This window comes from Alternaria postmessia (genome assembly GCF_024291825.1).
Source record: "Alternaria postmessia strain BMP 2775 chromosome Unknown scaffold_26, whole genome shotgun sequence".
Lineage (NCBI taxonomy): Eukaryota > Fungi > Ascomycota > Dothideomycetes > Pleosporales > Pleosporaceae > Alternaria > Alternaria postmessia.
The window spans coordinates 125706-145413 of NW_026260099.1; the positions used below are offsets into that span (position 1 = coordinate 125706).

At 52.3% G+C, this 19708-nt stretch overlaps 6 protein-coding genes across 6 annotated transcripts; 4 read left to right on the plus strand and 2 right to left on the minus strand.

Annotated features, from left to right (window-relative positions):
- Window positions 1–5: 5 nt before the first annotated feature.
- Window positions 6–752, minus strand: J4E82_005119 (uncharacterized protein; the record flags this gene model as incomplete). Its single annotated transcript, XM_051731389.1, has 3 exons — window positions 6–282; window positions 334–583; window positions 632–752. 3 exons carry the CDS (start codon window positions 750–752, stop codon window positions 6–8), a joined length of 648 nt encoding a protein of 215 aa, XP_051588827.1.
- Window positions 753–1467: 715 nt separating this feature from the next.
- J4E82_005120 (uncharacterized protein) lies at window positions 1468–2298 on the plus strand (the record flags this gene model as incomplete). The annotated part of the gene is made up of 4 exons (XM_051731390.1): window positions 1468–1815; window positions 1992–2017; window positions 2067–2161; window positions 2225–2298. The coding sequence occupies 4 exons, from the start codon at window positions 1468–1470 to the stop codon at window positions 2296–2298; spliced, it is 543 nt and encodes a 180-aa protein (XP_051588828.1).
- A 674-nt stretch (window positions 2299–2972) lies between these two features.
- J4E82_005121 (uncharacterized protein) lies at window positions 2973–4592 on the plus strand (the record flags this gene model as incomplete). The annotated part of the gene is made up of 2 exons (XM_051731391.1): window positions 2973–3588; window positions 3637–4592. 2 exons carry the CDS (start codon window positions 2973–2975, stop codon window positions 4590–4592), a joined length of 1572 nt encoding a protein of 523 aa, XP_051588829.1.
- Window positions 4593–8893: 4301 nt separating this feature from the next.
- J4E82_005122 (uncharacterized protein) lies at window positions 8894–9582 on the plus strand (the record flags this gene model as incomplete). Its single annotated transcript, XM_051731392.1, has 3 exons — window positions 8894–8897; window positions 9002–9078; window positions 9259–9582. 3 exons carry the CDS (start codon window positions 8894–8896, stop codon window positions 9580–9582), a joined length of 405 nt encoding a protein of 134 aa, XP_051588830.1.
- Window positions 9583–11664: 2082 nt separating this feature from the next.
- J4E82_005123 (uncharacterized protein) lies at window positions 11665–15915 on the minus strand (the record flags this gene model as incomplete). Its single annotated transcript, XM_051731393.1, has 3 exons — window positions 11665–15240; window positions 15286–15443; window positions 15495–15915. The coding sequence occupies 3 exons, from the start codon at window positions 15913–15915 to the stop codon at window positions 11665–11667; spliced, it is 4155 nt and encodes a 1384-aa protein (XP_051588831.1).
- A 1616-nt stretch (window positions 15916–17531) lies between these two features.
- Window positions 17532–19408, plus strand: J4E82_005124 (uncharacterized protein; the record flags this gene model as incomplete). Its single annotated transcript, XM_051731394.1, has 4 exons — window positions 17532–17901; window positions 17960–18336; window positions 18385–18994; window positions 19047–19408. The coding sequence occupies 4 exons, from the start codon at window positions 17532–17534 to the stop codon at window positions 19406–19408; spliced, it is 1719 nt and encodes a 572-aa protein (XP_051588832.1).
- Window positions 19409–19708: the final 300 nt, after the last annotated feature.

The following is a 19708-nucleotide window of genomic DNA, read 5'->3' on the forward strand; positions in this document are numbered from 1 at the left end:
CATGTTTACAAGAGGACGGCGAAGCCGAAGAAGACGCTGCCGAAGACGGCGGCGAGACCAAGACCGGCGTTAGGCATGAAGATGGAGCCAGCACCGCCTTGGTCGGATGAGCCGCTGTCGCTGGAACCGGTCTCCTCAGCACCGCCGCCGCCGAAGCCGGTGACGGGGATGGTGTTGGTAGCAGCGCCGTTGGAGCCGGTTGGGGCGGCGGTGGAGGACATGGTGGTAGGTAGAGAGGTGTTACCGCGGTAAGGGTCTTGGGCTCCGCATGGGTGGTCCTCACTGGTAATCATGTTAGTGTTGTTTTTACTTGGATCGATCGATCGAACATACCGGCAAGCGCTCTGGCAAGTGCTGTCACCGTTGCAGTTGGCGACGCAGTTGTTTCCCCATTGTTGGCAGATGAAGTATGGCAGGGTCTGCGAGTACTGGGTGATGTTGGGAGAGACACCGTTGTCACAGACACAGGTGTAGGTCAGAGCGTCGGAATCGCAGTCGTTCTGCTCGGTGGTCATGGAGTCGACACCGGGCTGTTGGAGGCAGATGAGCGGGCACTGTGCCCTGTTCTGGTCGCACCAGTAATCTGGACCATGTTAGACGAGGCAAAGTTGATACAGATGACTCTACATACCCCTGGTAGACTGGTCGACGGTGTCGGGGTCAATGGTGTATGGGTAGCTCATCTGGGGAGCGTCCTGAGCAGCGACCAGGCCAGTGAAGGCGGCAATGCTGAGGGCGAAGACGGAACGCATGTTGACGGTTGGGGTGGTGGTGATGGTGGAGGAGTATTAGCGGAGATGCAGCGAAGGTATTAAAATAATAGACGGTCAGCGACAGACGGTGGACAATCAAATATAAAGGGCAACTCTTCAGCGAAAGTGATGAGGAGGCTGGAAAAAAGAGGCGGCGTCTGATATATAAAGGGAGGGATGTGTCGACGGGAAGCAATAAGCTAGTGGAGTATCAGATAGGAAGGCTCACGGAAGGGTGCGTGCGTTTCCCCGCCTACCTTCTCGCCCGGGACGATGCCTGTTGGGGACGGGTTGGCCGTGACTCGAGCCATCTGGCGACTGTGGAGTCGGCGTGGACGGCGTGGAAAGGGCGGCTTTGGGTCGGAAATCGTGAGACGCTGTATTGGAAGTTTCCCATTAATCCCTCGGCTGTGCAGGGATGCAATGGTTTGCTTGTTCGTATTGGCCACCGCCCTAGCACCCGCTAGTCATTCACCCAGGGTCTCGCATCCTAGCTCGCGCTGCGCATCATTCGGTTGAGATGAGCGCTGGCAAAACGCCGCCAATTCTTCTTTCATCGTCAACAAGACACTAGACGCGACTGGCTGCATGCTCCGGCCCAGCTGTTGCAGCACCACACTGTACATATCTACCCCTCACCTCGACGCGGCAGCACCTAGATACCAACCGCCTTCCCGTTTGACGCGCCACCTGCCCAGCCATCTACTGTAAATGGATGGAGCCGGCGAGCTTTGAAACTGGAGACCCGTCGTCGTCGCCAGCCCGAGATGGGGCAAAACCCGCCACTGCTACCGCGGGTGACCGCAACAGCGTTGGCAGCGTGGTCCCGCCATACTGGCAATCCCACCAGCGCAACGCGTCCTATCTAAGCAACTACTCTGCTGACAACGGCCGCCCCACTCCCATCGGCCTCGAGGACCATACGGATGAGGGCTCAGACCACTGCAAAGTTCTCTGGGCCAAGGGTGTCACGATAGATGATTACGTTGTCATCAGCGGCACGGCTGCGGCACCTGGATTTGGGGCTTATGTCGTCTTCAATTGCACGGTCGAGACACTGGATGTAAGTTCCGAGCCGCATCGAGATGCGCTAGTCCGCAGAGCCATGTCCTCGTAGCCAATCACTCGCATGAAATTGTTTTCCCAAAAGATGGTTTCATGCACAAGGCCCGTGGTGGAGCTGCGAGATGCTGCCTATCTCCAGGCGATGAACCTTCATGCACATGCTAACTGTTGCAGGGTGGTCCCATGAAGATACGAAAGAGGTAAGACATGTTTCCACGACCTTCGAAAGCATCCACTGATTGTGTACAGATACTCAGAGTTTGAAGATCTGCACACAAAGCTGCTCCAGACCTTTCCTCACGCCGCGGGTTCCATGCCGCACTTCCCACCCAAGTCCGTAATATGTAAGTCACATGTCCTCGTACGGCATCACTCCACCAGTTAATATACTAATGCATCTGGCATAGCTCGCTTTAGGCCCCGTTTTCTGGAAAAGCGGAAACAAGGACTTTCGTACTTTCTCAAGTTTGTTTATCGATAACAAAGCTAGCGTACATCGGCTGACCTATTAATAGTTGCGTTTTGCTCAACCCGGAGTTCGCTGGATCACCAGTCTTGAAGGACTTTCTTTTCTCGTGAGGTGCTCGTCGGTGTACGTGTTGATCTTGGTGTCTCAGGTGTGGCAAACAAGAGCTGGATTTGGATCGAGGTGCCGGTAGTCCGGGGTGTGCACGACGGGTGACAGTAACGAGCACGACTGAAGCAGTCGCGAGGACGTCTCATTGTTCCAGATTCACGTGTAGATATAAATTTTCCGCAAAGCTGCCCATGCAGGATTACTTCCATTTTGAATGTCGAGTTGGTGCTGCCGGGATCATAGGGTACTGATTGGCTACCAGCGTCGGTGGCGCTACTCTTCCAAGTATCTCATATGCGCTGCACTGCAATTCGTTGAATATTCTTCTGATGTACAGTCTGATATGGAGAAGGGAAGGCTCTGATATGAAGCTTAATTCAACGTCACTTTGTCTGTATGCGACGCATGTGTCTTGGTGAGGCGTACTGGATAGTTTTTGGGTGCAGCAGCTCGTTTGGCAAACTGCGCGAGCTCTGCCACTCGACGACCCCTAACGGCTCGCGTTTTGGCACATCTCAGCGCGACACTCAATGGCAGCTCAACGATGAATAGCTGAAAGATGACCCAGCGAATCGCGAATGATCTCGAGTCTGCTCAATATCATGGCCAACGCCGTTCGGCCTCCGCTGCTGCGAAGCTCGAATGAACGGCAGACGAGGCTCAACTTCCTGCCCGTGTCGCGCGATGACGCCCTCCAACAAGCCCAGCGCAACAACAATAACACGCCCGTCGCGACAAGACGGACCTCCAAAAGCGGCCCATTGCTTGCGCTTGCTGATGACGATAGATCCGTCAAGCAATTAACCCACACGCCCAACAAACCCCCTCCGCCTGCGCGCACCAGCAGCAGGAAGCGGCCAGCCACAGCCTTGGAAGACGACGCGACCGACACGAGACCTCCCACCAAGATCACCGTGACACAACCACACGGCGAGCTTCTGCGCATCACCAATGGCGTCGCCGCCCCGCTGGGCATAGACGCCGACGACGTCCCCTCTGCGAGGTCCACGCCTAGGCCAGGCAGCTCCGGCAAGCTTGCTGCGCCCCCAGCTGTCCCCGCCCCGGCCTCGACAGCGTCGTCGACAGACAAGCGCAGCCTGAGAAGCCACGACGGTGGATCCCGCCTCAAGAGTGATCTCGCCGTCTACTTTTCAAACTACGACGACATCATTGCAGGTGTGCCCAAAGAGGATGGTATGTCACTGTCACATGTCGCGTGGCCTACCAGCTGATCGCATGCAGAGTTCCTCGATATCGATACCCCCATATACATTGTCGACGAGCCCATCAAGCCCAAGACGCCTGAGCCCACGCGAAGCTCCCTAAGCCCGACGCGCTCACGGAAAGCGAGACCTTCGTCCCCATCGCGCCATGCTTCAGATCCCTCAATACCCCTAGCCCCGTCCTCGACTTCCTTCACCGTCCTCGACTACGCCTCTATAGCCAATGCCATCACCCGTAATGACGGCGAAGACCCCCTCGCCGACTCGGTCTTCTTCACACAACACCGACGCGCTGAACGCAAGGAGAAGCAGCTGCGCAATATCGAAAAGGAGCGCGCCATGCACGAGAAGGTGCAGTTAGAGAGGCTCCTCGATGGGCTGCAGGGTCCAGACTGGCTCAAGGTCATGGGCATAACAGGCGTGACAGACGGCGAGAGAAAGGACTGGGAGGCCAAGCGCGACTACTTTGTCAGAGAGGTAGAAGCACTAGTCGACAAATTCCGCGTCTGGAAGGAAGAGGAGAAACGCTTACGTGCTGAAAAGGAAGCAGCTCTCGCTGCGAGGGAAGACGACGAGGAAGAAGACGGCGAAGAGACCGAAGACTCAGACAACATTGTAGTCAACGGCCGCGATGCTCCACCACCACGACAGCAGCCCAAAGAACCTGAGCCACCGAAACCACGAAGACCACCGCGTCCACATGGCTTTCTCCTCCCATTCGTGCCACCTGAACCTGCAGCCCCATTCAGCTCCTTTTATGCTAAACCACACCTTCGCGCCGCTGCCCTTGGTAAACACAGACACGGTCGCAACGCATCTGCCTTTGGCCAGCCTATACCCGATTTCGTCGAAAGGGAGTTTGAGTTGCCTGACGATTTCATCGACCCCCAGTTCCTGAGAGACAATGCGCGCCAAAGACGGAGACGGAAGAGGGAAAGTGGTGTGAATACAGGTACAGGGACCGGTGCACATTAGTGGGGTTTACTGGAAGCATTTTCATCTTCATGGGCGGGGCTTACAATTCTATACCCTTATAAATACTATCGAGCAAGTCGAAGGATAGGGTTTCGTGGCGTTTGTTTTTTATGGACTGGGCTTCCGGATTTGGCGGTGGTGAAGGGCCAACGTCGTGTGTATATTACCAAGGAGTAGAATACAAAACATGTTCTGCTCTGTCATGAGGTGTTTGGGTACCAGCAATTGTGTGCAGTATGGCTAAGTGAAAGGCGCTGGACGATCGAAGTATGTCTATTGGTCTCATATTGTAATGCTGGTGCTGACTCTCTCCAAAAGATCTTCTACCAGTGCACATGAACAAAACCTCCGCTCGTTCCGGGTTAATTACGAGGATCTGAGTGTAGCGACTCACGTGCTAGGTTCATTCCCTTAGATGTGTAAATTTTGGTCCATTCTCTTCACACCCTTCTCTCTATTGACATGACAACATGTTGCTGGCAAATCGGAAGGCAGGAAGATGCTGAGATTCTGACATTATAAGTGCACAAACGATTCATACAGAGATTGATGGCCAACTCAAAATCTTACGAGATTCAAAACAGTCGTTGGAACCTTGGCGGAAGCATTGGACTGTGTCGAAGGTAATGCTCTGACTGCGGTATCATTTATAACTCCTGACGAGTTATAAGAAGTATGCCCAGTTCGGCTGGGCTACTAACATGGATTCCAAAGACTAAAGAACGGGTCCATTCAAAAATGCCGTGAACATATCCTTCATGGTCTTGACCGGCCGTTCTGGCAGCAATATACTGATGGAAACGACAGGTTTGCGATCAAGCAAGCAATAGTATGTCAGGAAGATATCTCAATCGTAAGAATGACCTAATGACACCTCGGAAGAGAGTACGGATGTCGCATAAAGTAGCCGTGATATCGATGATGTAGAGGAAGCGAAAGACCCACGCAGCAGCTGCAACAAGAGTTGGCTGAACCATGATCAGCACCTAGTAGGACCTAGTAGGGATAAGACAGTCCTTTCACATCGTATAACCAGTTACATCGCAACTTTTTGGAGCCAAACAGGATTTTCACAGAAATCATCAAATATTGGTGCACCCTTGACAGCAAAAGAAGGAGATATCGTGGGATAGAGATTTGCTGGCTGTATATCAAGTTTACGAACGTCTTACTCATTCTAGAATAGAACTTTCCGTCCATACACGGAGTCCCACATGCCCAGAATAGCCTGGCCATAGTCAGTGGTCATCATACACACCTAGAACAGACTGTGATCTGTTCCAGCAAGTATTTAGATGGACGAAGCGGCCTAGTCTTTTTGTGGGTACCTTGTGAACGCGAACTTCGCGCACAACCGAGTTGGTGATCTTCCGTCCATTCCTCTCCGTAATCTGTTCATCTTCATAAGCCATCATAAACACCGTACATTTCTTAACGTCAAGATCGAAAATCCCCCATTGCTCCAGTAAGTCCAAAGCTGGTTGAGATTTGGTGGTTGTCTGACAGATTGGTTCTCTGCAGAGAATCCTAAAGGTATCATGGCAACTCTCCTCATTAATTGCACATGTTACCGTCATCTTGTCCTCTCGTATTGCTTGAAGCCAAGACTTGTTTGGGTTGTGGATGAAGTTTCGTATGCTGTGGGTATATTCCATCTGTTCAAACTTGAAAGCCGACCACTCATCGTGGGTCCAATCGTAATCTGGACATTCGCAGTTCTCGAAGTCAGATATAGAATCATAATCGTGGATCTGATTTGAGCAACTTCTGCACATGTCGTCGTCCACAGTATATCCGCCTTGAGCAATCAGTTGTGGAACGAATTCAATCCGTAATGATGGAGACCGCGCATGTAGACGTAGTATAGGCATCAAATCAAAGGACTTCTCGTTGTCGTGACCATGAGCCCACGAGAACTGCACTAGCTTAGGCATATGGTTGGTTCCGCTCCCATAATGCAGAAATGTATCAGCGAAAAGTGTCACTCCACAAGTTGATGCGAATCCGACACGAAGATCCTGGACCCAAATCGGACGATACTCCGCGCGAACTTGCTTGCAGACCTGGGTCACAGCGAGATATTGCCAGGTACCCTTGGAATACGACTTGAGGTGAAGGTAGGAGTATATCGGATGCAGAGCGAACTGTCGAGTGTCATCTTCTTTGGCATATTCGTACACTCTATTTCGTAGCTCTGAGTGGCGTCAGTATCTAAGACACATTGTAAGAGTAGAAAAACCATACCTGGAGAAAGATCGAGGAAGCGGAAGCACTGTTGGTCTTCTGTGGCGGGCTCTTTACTACTCGCAGCCGTTGCAATCTTCTTGAAAGGCCTTTTGGGTTCCCAGGTAGGTGTAGCGGCATCTATAACCTCGCCAGCTGCGCGCTTGCTTCCAGCTCGTCTGGTGTAAGGTTAGTTGACGACTGCTGAAGTGCGCGATATGCAGAAGGTGAGACTTACGTAGTGGCTGTCATCGCTCTGTTTTTCTTACCGGCTGCAGAAGAAAATGAACTGATTTGATTCAATTTGAGAGTGAGTGTGTGTGGGAGTAAACAAATAGTCAAGGCAAGAGCACCTGCCAAGAGCCGCTAGTGAAGTGATGCAGGTGCGGACTGAGATCTCTTGCACCTTCTTAGACGAAGGCGAGAGCACGTGGGTACATAGACACTACTTCATTTGAGCGTCACCTGAGACAGAATGTTGGAAGTGAATCGTATTCTGCTCACTCAGCGTACATCTGCGGCCGCACACTCACGTCCGCCCAAAAAGGCAATCACATGGCAGTCCTCTATACAAGGCTTTCTGGACCCGAGTTGTGACATATAGAAACACTTCTATGACCTGAGAAAGTACGTTCTGTGCAAGACCTTAACGGGATAGTATTCCCTTGACAGTGCAATAAGATGCAGTACATTCCAGAACGCTGCTGATATCATCCCGAAGAACCAATAGATTTGTCTTTCGTAATCCAGGCTGTCAATTGCTTGGAAGTAGAACACGTGTTTAGTGGAAAGCCCGGGTGGACCTCCTCCATAGTGTGGGTCGATTCGGTTTCGTTCTTCCAATGGCAGTGAAGTCATATTCGAGGCGCACGCAAACGCAGTCTGTCGCGTTTCTACGCCTCGGCTCTTGGAACATTCAGTTTTCAGTCATTTATATCGCAATCACAAATACATATCCCATATTTGTCATAGCAATCCAAGGTCACTATACAAGCGTCCAAGATCCGGTGACCATTGCAAAGGCCTGCGGACACACAGTAGCTGCTTTCGTCGCATGGATTACTACAAATGTCCGACGCACGACTTGTATTCAGAGACGCGACGCCGCAGCCTTCCTCCGCTCTCGAGAAACCGGGAACAGCTCAACGAGGATCTGGTGCAAGATGATACCGATCGGGGATCAGATGCCACGACAATACGTACCGTGGACCGAAGTACTTTTTTACCACGAACAACCAGATCGGCGCACGCAGGCGAAATTGGAAACACGATTGTGGCCAGTCAGTTGGTGAACGAGAGTCCGTGTAGAGGATGCGCAGCGTACAAGGACGTCAGAGCTGACCACGCTTAGAGATTGTTTACTGGACCCTGAACACATTCTTTCCCACGCTACAGCTCTTCTTCGAATCGGGTCGCTCGTGTGTCATAGACGGTGGAAGATTGTCGGACGCATTTGTAGGGCTAGATCCCGCGCTTCGATTCAAACTGACGGACTGCGCACACGAAGAGGAAGGTCGCGTCTCTAACTCCATACTGCCTGAACGATTCTCAGATTCAGGTATCGGCCTCGTTATACAGGAAGCGGTTGTCTCCCAGCGCACAAGTATCGCAGTGAAAAACAGCCAGCAATGGGCACCGCGAGATCCACCTCAGTTCCAGATCGTAACAGAAACGCATACAGTCATCGGGTTAAGACTCAGGGGAATGAACAAGATGGCTTTCATATGGGCGAGAACAAAAGCGCCTTCTGGAGGAAGATTATGGGGAGATATGTGGACAGCTGGGTTGCGAGATGACGTGCCGATACCGTCCATATCTTTTCCTGGAAATGATACGAGGCCGGGGGCACAACGGATCGTGGTCATCCAGGACAGCCTAATTGCACGTAATCGCCCAGATGTCAAGAATAAGCCACCTACCAAGCTGTGATTATGTGCAAGACAGGGATCGCATACGGAGATATCGGGGGTTGTACCGGACTTTCAACATCACGATACAGCTGGCGCACCGCGACAGCGTTGGAGTAAATGTCTGGCAACAGATCAGCTTAGCAAGATAGCCCAAAATACTTGCTCCAAATGCGTGCGATCATATCCACTCGGGAAGATCCGGCTAACCTTGAGCGACAAGTGTCTGGAGCTGGTACGTAGTCAGGAAATGGCCGTAGCTGACAAAAACCAACAGAGTATTTCCTAAGACCGATCGGAGTGGGACTACGAGTAATCACGGGCGAGTGTACAAGACTGGAGGATCCGAAGCGGCTGTAAGGATCGAAGTGGGGTACTGAGTCGATCTAAGGAACCGGCGCAGCTATAAAGACACTAAATACCCACGTCGGTACTGTTCAGCTACACTCATCGGATCTACTACAACAGTCAGTACATCTTGCAAGTATCTGCCAACCTCTACTCACAACCAACAGAGCTCTTACAACAACCTCCAGCTAAACATCATCATGCCTGGCGCAACCGCTATCGTCCTCTACCCTCGCAAGGAGGGCTCCACTTTTGACAAAGAGTACTACCTCAAGACACACATGCCCCTCGCCATGAAGCACTGGGGCCCACACGGTCTGAAGTCCTACGCCGTCAGCGAACTCAGTGCCGATGGCCCGTACTCCATCTCCTCTGTCATGGAGTTTGACAGCCAAGAAGCTGTTGGAAAGGCCATGCAGGATCCAGGAACCAAGGAGATTATGGACGACGTAAAGAACTTCACCAACTCAGAACCCATCTTGGTTCACGGCAACATTATCGGAACGAGTTAAGCTTGGAACCAAATGGAAGAAAGGTCGGCCGATGATGATGAGTGATGGATACGATGACGGGCCTCATGCAGGGCGAGTAGTGGAGACGGACGTGGGATGAGGTTAGCGGCGTGAAAGCTGCATGGAGGGGTAGCTTCGTAGCTGAGATGCCCCGCACTTCGTCCTCCCGAGGCATCTCACATCCACTCACGAATACATGCTCCATCTTGCTCGCATCCTTAGTCAACCAAAGTGATTCCAGACACTCTACTGATCATGATAATTCTAGTGGAAGTTCGCTAGTATCAGAGTATGCCTGTGGTTGCAAATCTCGGAGGAGCAGATTCATACACCAAAGCAGCTGCTAACCTCTTACCATTGGCTGTGATTGTACCGCCCAGGTATGCATAGAGCTGAGAACTTCAGCCCCATCGACAGGGTCACAAAGACACAGCCTCCCTCGCTCTAACAGATGCTTCACCGCTCAAGGCAGACATTTGTGTCACATCTTTGGAGCTGTCTCTTTGTTCTTTCTCCGATTCCCAACACTCTCACACCACACAATCACGCAGCATATCGAGAAAAGAGTGTCCACCGTCCGTGTTGCATGCTAATAGTGACCGATGGACGACCCTTACACATCGTGTCCGGTCGATCGGAAAAGCCTGGAGTTCAGGCTACTCCAACTCCAACCCAAAAACAACGAAGACATAATCAAATGCAACATGCAAACCTACAGGCTCGGGTACTCTCCACCTTACAAAGCTTTATCGTACACATGGGGTGCCAATGCAACCTACACCAACATCGAAATCAACCGTGTGAAAGTTCCAGTCCGCGAGAACTTATGGGACTTCCTACACCAACAGCTGCTTCATGGCAATTACGGGCCATTTTGGATTGACGCCCTCTGTATACAACAGTCAGAAGTTCATGAGCGCAATCATCAAGTACGGATGATGGACTATATATACAGAGATGCTGTATTGGTTTTGATCTGGCTTGGCAAAGAGAGCGACGATAGTGATCTCGCCATGCGGACTTTGGTGAGTTGGGAGTGGTGCAATCCGAGCACTGTACGGCTCATGTTCGCTTGCAAGAACAAATCCGGCAAGACTCTTCTTATGCGTGGAACGAAGGGAGTGACTACCTGGAACTCGAAAGAGGTACTCAGTGTGTTGTCATTATGTAAGAGAAGATATTGGTCGCGCATGTGGATCATCCAAGAAGTCGTGCACGCGGAACGTGTAGAGATTCATTGTGGCTCTGAGATTCTCGAATGGTACAAGTTCGAACAATTGTACTATTATGTAAGTATCATATCCAGATACTATAAGGAGATGGACACGCCTTTTTACAACGCCGTTCGTTCCAGTCCAGCCATGTCCATCGTTAAGACTAGGGCTTCGCATGCGGCGAAAGTATCGGACCAGTATGTGGGCCGGCCCAGCGACATTGCTATCGATTCCCTGATGGAAACATACAATGCCCACGAGTGTGAAGATATCCGAGACAAAGTCTATGCTGTTGTGGGAATAGCGAAGTATGGCTCAACCATCGTAGTTGACTATCGTAAATCAGCAAAGGATGTTCTGCTCGATATCTTCTACCACGCCAGTACCGAAATGAGCTGGGAGGCAAGATGGCGTGAAGATGAACTTGTCCGAATCGGCCAATTGTTGGAGAGAGTTTTGGAAGTTCCTTTTCCGGAGACTGAGATACGATTTCACATCGCTCGCAGCCATGGTCTAACTGCATATCTTGTCGGGAATGAATACAGGGACTTTTTCAGATCCGCCGACTCGGCACGAAAAGAATTTGATAGCCCTGCGAGTTATATTGCAGTAGACAACTAAACACTCAATTGTTTCCTCAATCATCATAAACTCCATTAACGTCCCCACATTACAACATGCGAGCCTTCCAATCCAATTCAAAGCTCCACATGCACCACTACTCACTATCTAATACTATGTACGAGAAGAAGATGCAGACACAAAAGTATATACAGTGAACATTGGCATCTCGTCTCATACTCTTCAATCCAATTGTAATCGACCCAGAGATAATCTCGACCACTTCCTAATTTCATATTCCATCTGTTCAACGTCGGTACTGTCCCTGAGCCTGTTGCTGCGCGAATTTGGCTGCCTGCTGCGCCTGGTCGAAGCTTGCGCCGTAGGCCTGTGTGGGCGGGTTCTGCTGCTGTTGCTGCTGAGCCATGTTGCCATAGCCTTGCGGCGACGACTGTGGGAAGTACTGGCCCTGCGGCGTCTGCGCTGGTGAAATCCAGCCACCAGGGATATTCATCTGTGGGGTTGGTGTCTGGGGAAAGTACTGCTGTTGCTGTTGCTGGTACATGGGGTGCATCTGGCTTGGCGTAGAGTACGCCATGCCGACCATTCCAGACGGCGTTCCAGGCCCGGTAGGCATGCCCATAACACTAGGAGTGCCCATCATACTAGGGGTACCCATCATGCTAGGAGCGCCCATAACGCTGGGCGCACCACCGCCAGTTGGCATTCCCATCATACTCGGCGCATAGGTGCTCTGAGCCTGAGCCATCGCGAATTGCTGCTGCTGCATCTGCTGTTGCATCATCTGCTGCTGGCGTTGCTGAACCTCCATCATTTGACGCTGTTGGTTCTGCAATGTGCGCCTATCGATCTCAGATTGCATAGCCGGAGTATAGCTGTGGCGATTGGCCTTTTGAGCTGCCTTCTCCTTCTCACGGTGATCGATGTAGCCTGTCAGTCCTGTTGGAGGCGGCTTCTGTAGTTTCTTGGGGTTTTGCGACAAGTCCAGAAGAGGAGTGTTCGTCATTCGAGCAACCTGTTCCTGCTCGCGAGCTGATAAGGTGGTGGGCCGTTGATCAAGCAATGTGTCAGCACCACGGCTCAACGGGCGACTAGGTGGACGAGCGGGTCCAGGCGAACCCTGAGGCGAACGCCGTATTTGACTCCAGTCCCCAGAATGTGTGCGGCCGATAGGAGGCTGCATCTGGCTCCAATCTCCAGAGTGTGTGCGACCAATAGTAGGTTGCATTTGACTCCAGTCTCCGGAATGCGTGCGACCGAACGGAGGAGGGGTATGCGACTTGCTTCTCCCATGTCCATACATCATAGGCTGCTGCTGAGTCGCACGGTGCATCACCCAGTCTTCAGGATCCAGCCTCTGTCTATCTGGCTGCTGTGGTGAGGCTGTAGCTGGTTGCCACGCGACCTGTCGTGAGTCGGTTATCTGTGGAGAGTTTGAACCACTACGCATGTGCATAGGCGTGTTTGGTGTGCTTCCTCCAGAGATGAACGATAGTCGATTCTGTTCGTTCGGAGTTGTCGCAAGGTTCTCTTTGGATCGCGAGGCGCTGTTGTCGTGCAACATCTGTGTCATGGTTCCGCTGGTGCCTGGGCGCTTGCCGTCAAAGTCCAGAGCGTACGTTGGGCCAAAATCAATACTGGGCACAGCTGCAGCTGCAGGTGCTCGTGCTGGGTCCAGCACGGATTTGTAGCCATGCGGATCTTCATCCGAAGGAGGCTTTACATTGGGATCTCCGATCATCGTCAAGACGCCACTTCTAGGGCGATCGGTGCGTCGTTCGGGCACCCTTCGTGGTGGAGGCGCAGGCTCCTCCTCTTCAGCAATGCTGGCATAGTCTGGTGTAGAAGTTGATATCGCATCGTCGTCGTAGCGGCTACTAGATGCGCTTGCCTGACGGTGCAGCGTAGGTTGGATGTTGAAAGCGTCGAGAGCTTCGGGGTCGATTACGTCTTCTCGTAAACTATCGAGTCTTGAGCTAGTGGTCGAGAGGGTGTCATCCTCTTCTGAGGCTAGGGGAGACCGACCTGGTACTGGTTTACGAGGTATACCGCCACTTTCGGGGTGTGGGCGGTAAGGGAGCTCGTGGGTAGGGGGCTGCGGCGGCAACTCACTATGTTCTGGAACTGGCGGAGCTGTCGGCTGGTAGCCTGATGGCGAATCGACGAATTCAGAGTGCTCGATGTAGGGCGATGCAGGAATGGTAGATAGGCGATTACCAGAGTTTTGGTTCGATGGAGGTGGCCTTGAGTTTACACCAAGATACATAGACTGCCCCTGATCACCATATCCGTTGTATTCGCCACTGCGCCTACTCTGAATAGTGTCCTGGTTTCTCCAGGCTGCCGCTGCACCTGCACCAGCTATGCCACCTGGAAACGATCCATGTGACGCGTCAGCCATTTGCTGCAGCGTAGCAGAATCGACCGCAGGATTTGGCTTCGCCATAGGCATGTTGGGACGAATGGGCGGCTTTTGATAGGCAGCGTGCTCCTGAGTAGGAGGAAGATCGACATAACCCTGCGGAGGAGCGGACAAATCTGCAGGAGGTGGAGGTAGATTCTGTGGCTCCTTGATAGGGCTCTCATCGTAGTCGGACGCCGAGTCGTAAGGTTGGACTGCTCCATTTGAGGAGCTGGGGAGCACACGGTGCTGGGGAGGAGTCGGCGCACGTTCGTCTTCGTAGGGCGTTTCGTCTCGCGTGAACCTCGACGGTGTGTTCTGGTTGTTGGGTCCATTGACTTGCTCCGATACCGATCGCTGATGGCGTGGAGTGCCGAATGGGTTCGCTGCGGGAGCCGTTCCAACACGACGTGGCTTTTGTACCTCAAAATCGGGGAATTTACGTGTAGGCGATGACTGGCGTGTGGACGGACTAGAGCGAACAGAACCTTGGTCTTCGAATCGTAGACCGCGTGGTGTGAAGCCTGCTCGGCTGACGGTATTCCTGCGACTGGCGCGGCTGTAGATCGATTCAGCGTCCTGGTTTGCGGACATCATACGTGTTGAAGTCAAGTCCTTCAATTGTTTCCTCCACTGGCGCTCTGACCATTTGTCACTGCCTTCGGTATTGATCAAGCCCACAACATCCCACATCTCCAAGTAACCGTACCGTCTGTCAGAAGGCATGGCGAACATCAAACCGCGAGTATCCAACACATCCGCAATCAACTTCTTTGGGCGTCCGTACAGTGAAAATGTATCAAACACAGGGAAGAGGTACTGGAGCATAATCTCAAAACCTGAAATAGCCGGACGCGATTCTGGCATGACAAAGACGAACCCTTCTGTCGTGCTTTCTGGCGTGGAGTGTATTGTAATCTTGCCCTCAATCTTGACCAGCGTGGACTGATCGATTAGCGGCTTCGACTGTGGGTAGATGGCGTAACATGAGTATGCATCCTTGACAGTGGCAATGGCTTTTGTTTTCTTGGTAACCTTCTTGGTCTCGTAGAACTTGATGTCGCCCTTGAGTACTGGCGGCCGCTCGTAAGCGCTGCCCTTCTTTTGTAGCTTCTGCAGTTTGATGTATTCCTTCTCGTCTGGTGGAGAGACAACACACCAGCAGCGGCGCCATGGGGTGCCTGCGCCGAATCGAACGCGCACCCAGTCCTCGTACTTTGCGCACTGCCGATCCAGAATCATGCGAATGTTGTTGAGCGTCTTGCCCTTGCCAGCAATCAATGCGCCCGTGTATGCTTCCGAGAGAGTTGTATGTTCGTACATGGCGAGGCGGATGCCGGCGGTCCATTGCGTAAGCGCGTGGTAGGAATCGAAGTGGAAGAGGAACTTGTTGCTAGCCGCTGTCGAAACGCTGAGGATGTTGTCGAGCTTCTTTCCGTCTTTCAGGGTCATGGAAGGGATCTGGTGGGGTTAGGGAGGCCGTATGGAAGTTATGGATGAACGTACCATGTGGATCGCAGCATCTGTCAGGTTGATGAAGGTCGGCAAGACTTCAGTCTCACCACCGGCCTGGTCCAGCGCACTCGCATCCCATAGTGAGAGGATGGTGCCGACGAGCTGGACGAAGTACTCCTGCCACCTTCGATCTGGCGCGGGACGGCCACCTGCATTGCCGTCAGTATCACAAACAAGCATTGCCTACAGATCTGACGTACGAGTGTCGGTGTCGTGGAACTTGAGGAAATAACCCTCTTGGTACAGCTTGTTCGAGTGGCTGTTCAGGAACATGAAGATGCGCTGCAACTCGGGCAGTGTATCCTGGCTTACTTCCATGACTGGCGGTTGATATGTTTGAATCATGGACATGGGGCGCACTGAGGCTCGGGAATCGCTACGGTCGCGTTGAGTTGCCCGAGAGGGGGGTCGCTCGTTGTTATACGTGTCCAGAGCCGTGGCGGATTGCGCAAAGTTGGCTGAAGTTACCGGTTGCTTGGTAGAGGGTGAAGGCGGAGCGGGGGACGCGGGGCCCGGCGAGGGTCCAGCGGACGGAGGGTTCTTCTGCAAGGTATTCTGGTTGGAACCACCCCATTGTGACATGAACGACAGAACTGTGAAGGGGCGAACAGGGCGCAACATTAGTGAATGTTCTTCCAAAGACCAGCCCTGCTGACACAGTAGGGAGGGCAGCCATTATGTAGCAGGCGCATTATTTACCTCTCTTTGGACGACCCATGGCAGCGACGAGTGGTGGTATTAAGTATAAGTGGAAGGTCTCTCCTCGCTGCGGTACACAATGCAGGTGCTCTACGGGCGCGTTGTCGGTACTGAGCCAGGCGCGCGAGCCACGGGTACACCGGCTCGCTGAATGTTACGATGCAGGGACTAGAGCGTTCTTCGGAAACGAGCGACGAGAGCACAGAATCACAGGCGAGTGCAAAGTGAGGAGGAGGGAAAATTAGGGAACTACAAGGAGCGAAAGAGCGGTAGGCGTAGTACGTATATCTGAGGTCCGTGGTGGAGTTAGACTTGTGGAGGGATTTCTGGGCGCGCGGCAGGGATTAGACATGCCTATGACGCGAACCTTGGAAAGGGTTCTTGGAGATCGCCGAGTTCTGGATGATCCATCTACCGGGTGACAGATTTGTACTTGACTATCCAACTGCCCATGTCTGCGCAGACTGGAAAACGCTCCCCATCAACAGCGACGCATGGCCGCGTGTTCCCAACGCGAGAATCCTTCAAAACACCTCAATGGCCACTGCACGCTTACTCATTGGCTCTTGGTCGTATTCCCAGCCCATTCTGAGGCCCCGTACTAGACTAAATTGGCGGCCGCCCGCCTGTCTTCGGCCACTCGGCATAGGCTTCTCCTCTTCTGGGTAACGATGATGGTGTGGCTGTGCATCTTGGCCTCGAATGAGTTGTTGGCAATAGCGGCCGGAACGCGGCCCACGGAATCTGGGGTACCCAGTTGTGCTTCCCATGCTGTCCGGAACTGTCAAATGCGCTGACCGGGCATACAGATCTTATTTGCATGCAATCCTAGCCGAGTAGCCGTTGCCTTGTATGCTGCATCACTATGCCCGTTTCAGACAGCGACGTTGGTTTCGATATAAATCACCGATTGAGTGACGAATGTGATCGTCAATGGTGGCGTCACGCAAATCAAGGCTGAACTCTATAGTCGTGTACCGGCGGTCGATGCTTTGTTTTACTCCGGCGACTACATATCGGCGGTAACGACGTGTGAAGCCGTCGCAATGCCTCTCTAGGTCTGAGGGCTCATCAAGACGGGCCTTGTTCTGATGAACATGGCCTTGCCTTGCCTTGCCTTTGCATTTGCATTCGTACAAGATGGAGTGATAGATCCTGCCTATGCAAATGGCTGGCATTCAAGACACACGTGATGTCATACTTCGGGACTAGCGCTCCCATGCCTGCGGTACCGTCACTGCTTCGGCAGCTGACAACGCGTTGGGTCGTTTACTCCACTTCGAACGCGTCTCAAGTGCGGTGTTCGCGCATCTCATTTTGATTCTACAAATCGAATTCTGAAACCAATACACGAACTCACCAACGCTTGCAGCCGTCCGCTCCTTCAACGTACCTTCGCTCAAGTCTTGTTGTTCCTGCCAGAGTGTTGGTGGTACCCGCTCTGACTGTGCGCCAAAGCTCCAACGCTCCCAACCACAACGCACGACAATCACTCCACCGATTCGGAAACGCCAAACCTCCATCATCAATCGCTCACGATGGCGCGCAAACGTAAAGTCGTAGATGAGAAGTCCGCGCATACTGGGTCTACTCCCCCAGCCAGCGATGCGACAGACCCCGCCGCGAAGAAACGAAAGATTGACTGGTCGACGGTAGACAACTTTCCTGGCTTCAAAGTCATAGGTGTCGACACCAAGGCACGAAAGAAGCCAGGCAAAGCTTCAACTACACAAGAAAAGCGCAGTGCAAATAGTTGGGAGCACCACAAATACCCTGGTCACCTTATGCCTTTGGACGCAGACATCGTACAGCCAAATCCATTCCAAGGAGCTCCACTGGGCGACCTCCATGTCAAGATCTCACCTGCACGATACTGGGAGAGTACAAACCGCTATCGCAAGTTTACTAGTGAGTCCCAAACTTGTGATACATCCTAAGTCTAATCACGCTAACACGAGCGTTTCAGTAAACGGTGAAGAATTCCAAGTTGGCCAGATGGTCTTTGTGAGAAAAAGCGAACAGGATCACGTAGAGGAGGGACCAGACTCAATCCAGCACTGGCTCGCCAAGGTGCTTGAGGTACGCGCCGGAGACGCCTCTCATGTCTACCTCAGAGTGTTTTGGGCATACCGACCGGAGGATCTACCGGGTGGCCGGCAACCGTACCATGGCAGAGCCGAGCTGATAATCAGCAACCACATGGACATAATAGAAGCCGTCACAGTAGAATCTTCTGCAGAGGTGGCACATTGGAACGACGACCCAGACAGCATGGCACTTCTGGCAGACCAGCTGTTCTTCCGTCAAAGCTACGATATCACAAAGAAGACCAATCGTTTAAGCGTAAGCACTCTCGTTGCAACTGTTTATCTCACACTAATTATGCCACAGAAACTGAACACCTATTGTATCGACAAGCAGCCCAGCAATCCGGACGAGCTTCTTGTCCAGTGTCCACATTGTTCAGAATGGCTTCACGCAGGCTGCCTGAAAGAGCGAGCGCTCCAAGACCTGAGCGCAAAACAAGTGGCGTCCCCACCAAAACCAAAGAAACGAGGTCGGCCCAGCAAGGGCGAACTCGCATCGAGCCAGAGCGAAGCCACACACACCTTCGAGGCAAAGATCAAGGGAGGCAGCAAGACTCGCCTCACAATCATGGAGAAGCATGAAGGAAAGACCAAACGGAAGTGGGATGTAGACATATCGTGTCTCATGTGCGGCGAGATAATTGAGAAGGCTGGAGAAGATACATCAGAGAATGCTGGGGAAGATACATCAGAGAAGGCTGGGGAAGATACATCAGAAAAGCCTGTGACTTCGACTCCAGTCGCTCAAGCCAGCGATGATGTAGACGTCAGAGACATCACCACTCCTACTAAGGCATCTGGTGTTGGCCAAACGTCAACCCGGGATGGTGACGCAGACTCAGTCATCAGTGACGCAGACGACGATCAAGAAGTTGAGGTCAAAGATGCGCCAACAGCTGATACTGAGTCAAAGGGTGAGACTGCTGAACCATCCTCGTCCGACTAACAACTAAATTCCTTACCTAGGACCAAGGAAGAGAGGTCGTCCCCTCGGATCCTTAGGAAAGAAGAGGAAACGCGCTTCTTACAGGTCGATCAAAAAAGCTACTTCACTACATACACAGCGTCTCAAAACAGAGACTGGCAAGGAGGGCTCTCATCCAGATGCTGTACAAGACATGGATACGAGTGCGGTGGTGGTGGCGACTACTACAGCAACAACGGCTTCCGAATCTGCCGAGGACGCGACAGTGACGACCAAGTCTGAACCTACGGAAGAGGTGCCTACAATCGCTACACTTAAGACACCTGCTCCAGCATCCATCAGCGAATCCGTCTTCCAATCTGGTGTACGATCCATGAAGCGACTGCTTTGGCGAGCACGATAATCTCGGCTTAAGCTACACTTTTATTTCCATGTATAAATTCCGGGCGTGTAATGGTAGATACCCTTTGCTATGGCGTACCAACGCCGCGGATTTCGGGGGCGGCCTTTTCAATATCAATACCTATCGATAATTTACATTTCACCATGGCAAACCAGTTCTAATAGTGAATTATACATTCTTACTCTAGCCGGTCTAACCATACGAATCCAGCAGGTAGATGAGGTTCGTTAGTTTCAGAAAACTGGGGGTATATCCACCTAACGTCCCATCCACTATGAAAAAGAATGAAAAACATGAAAA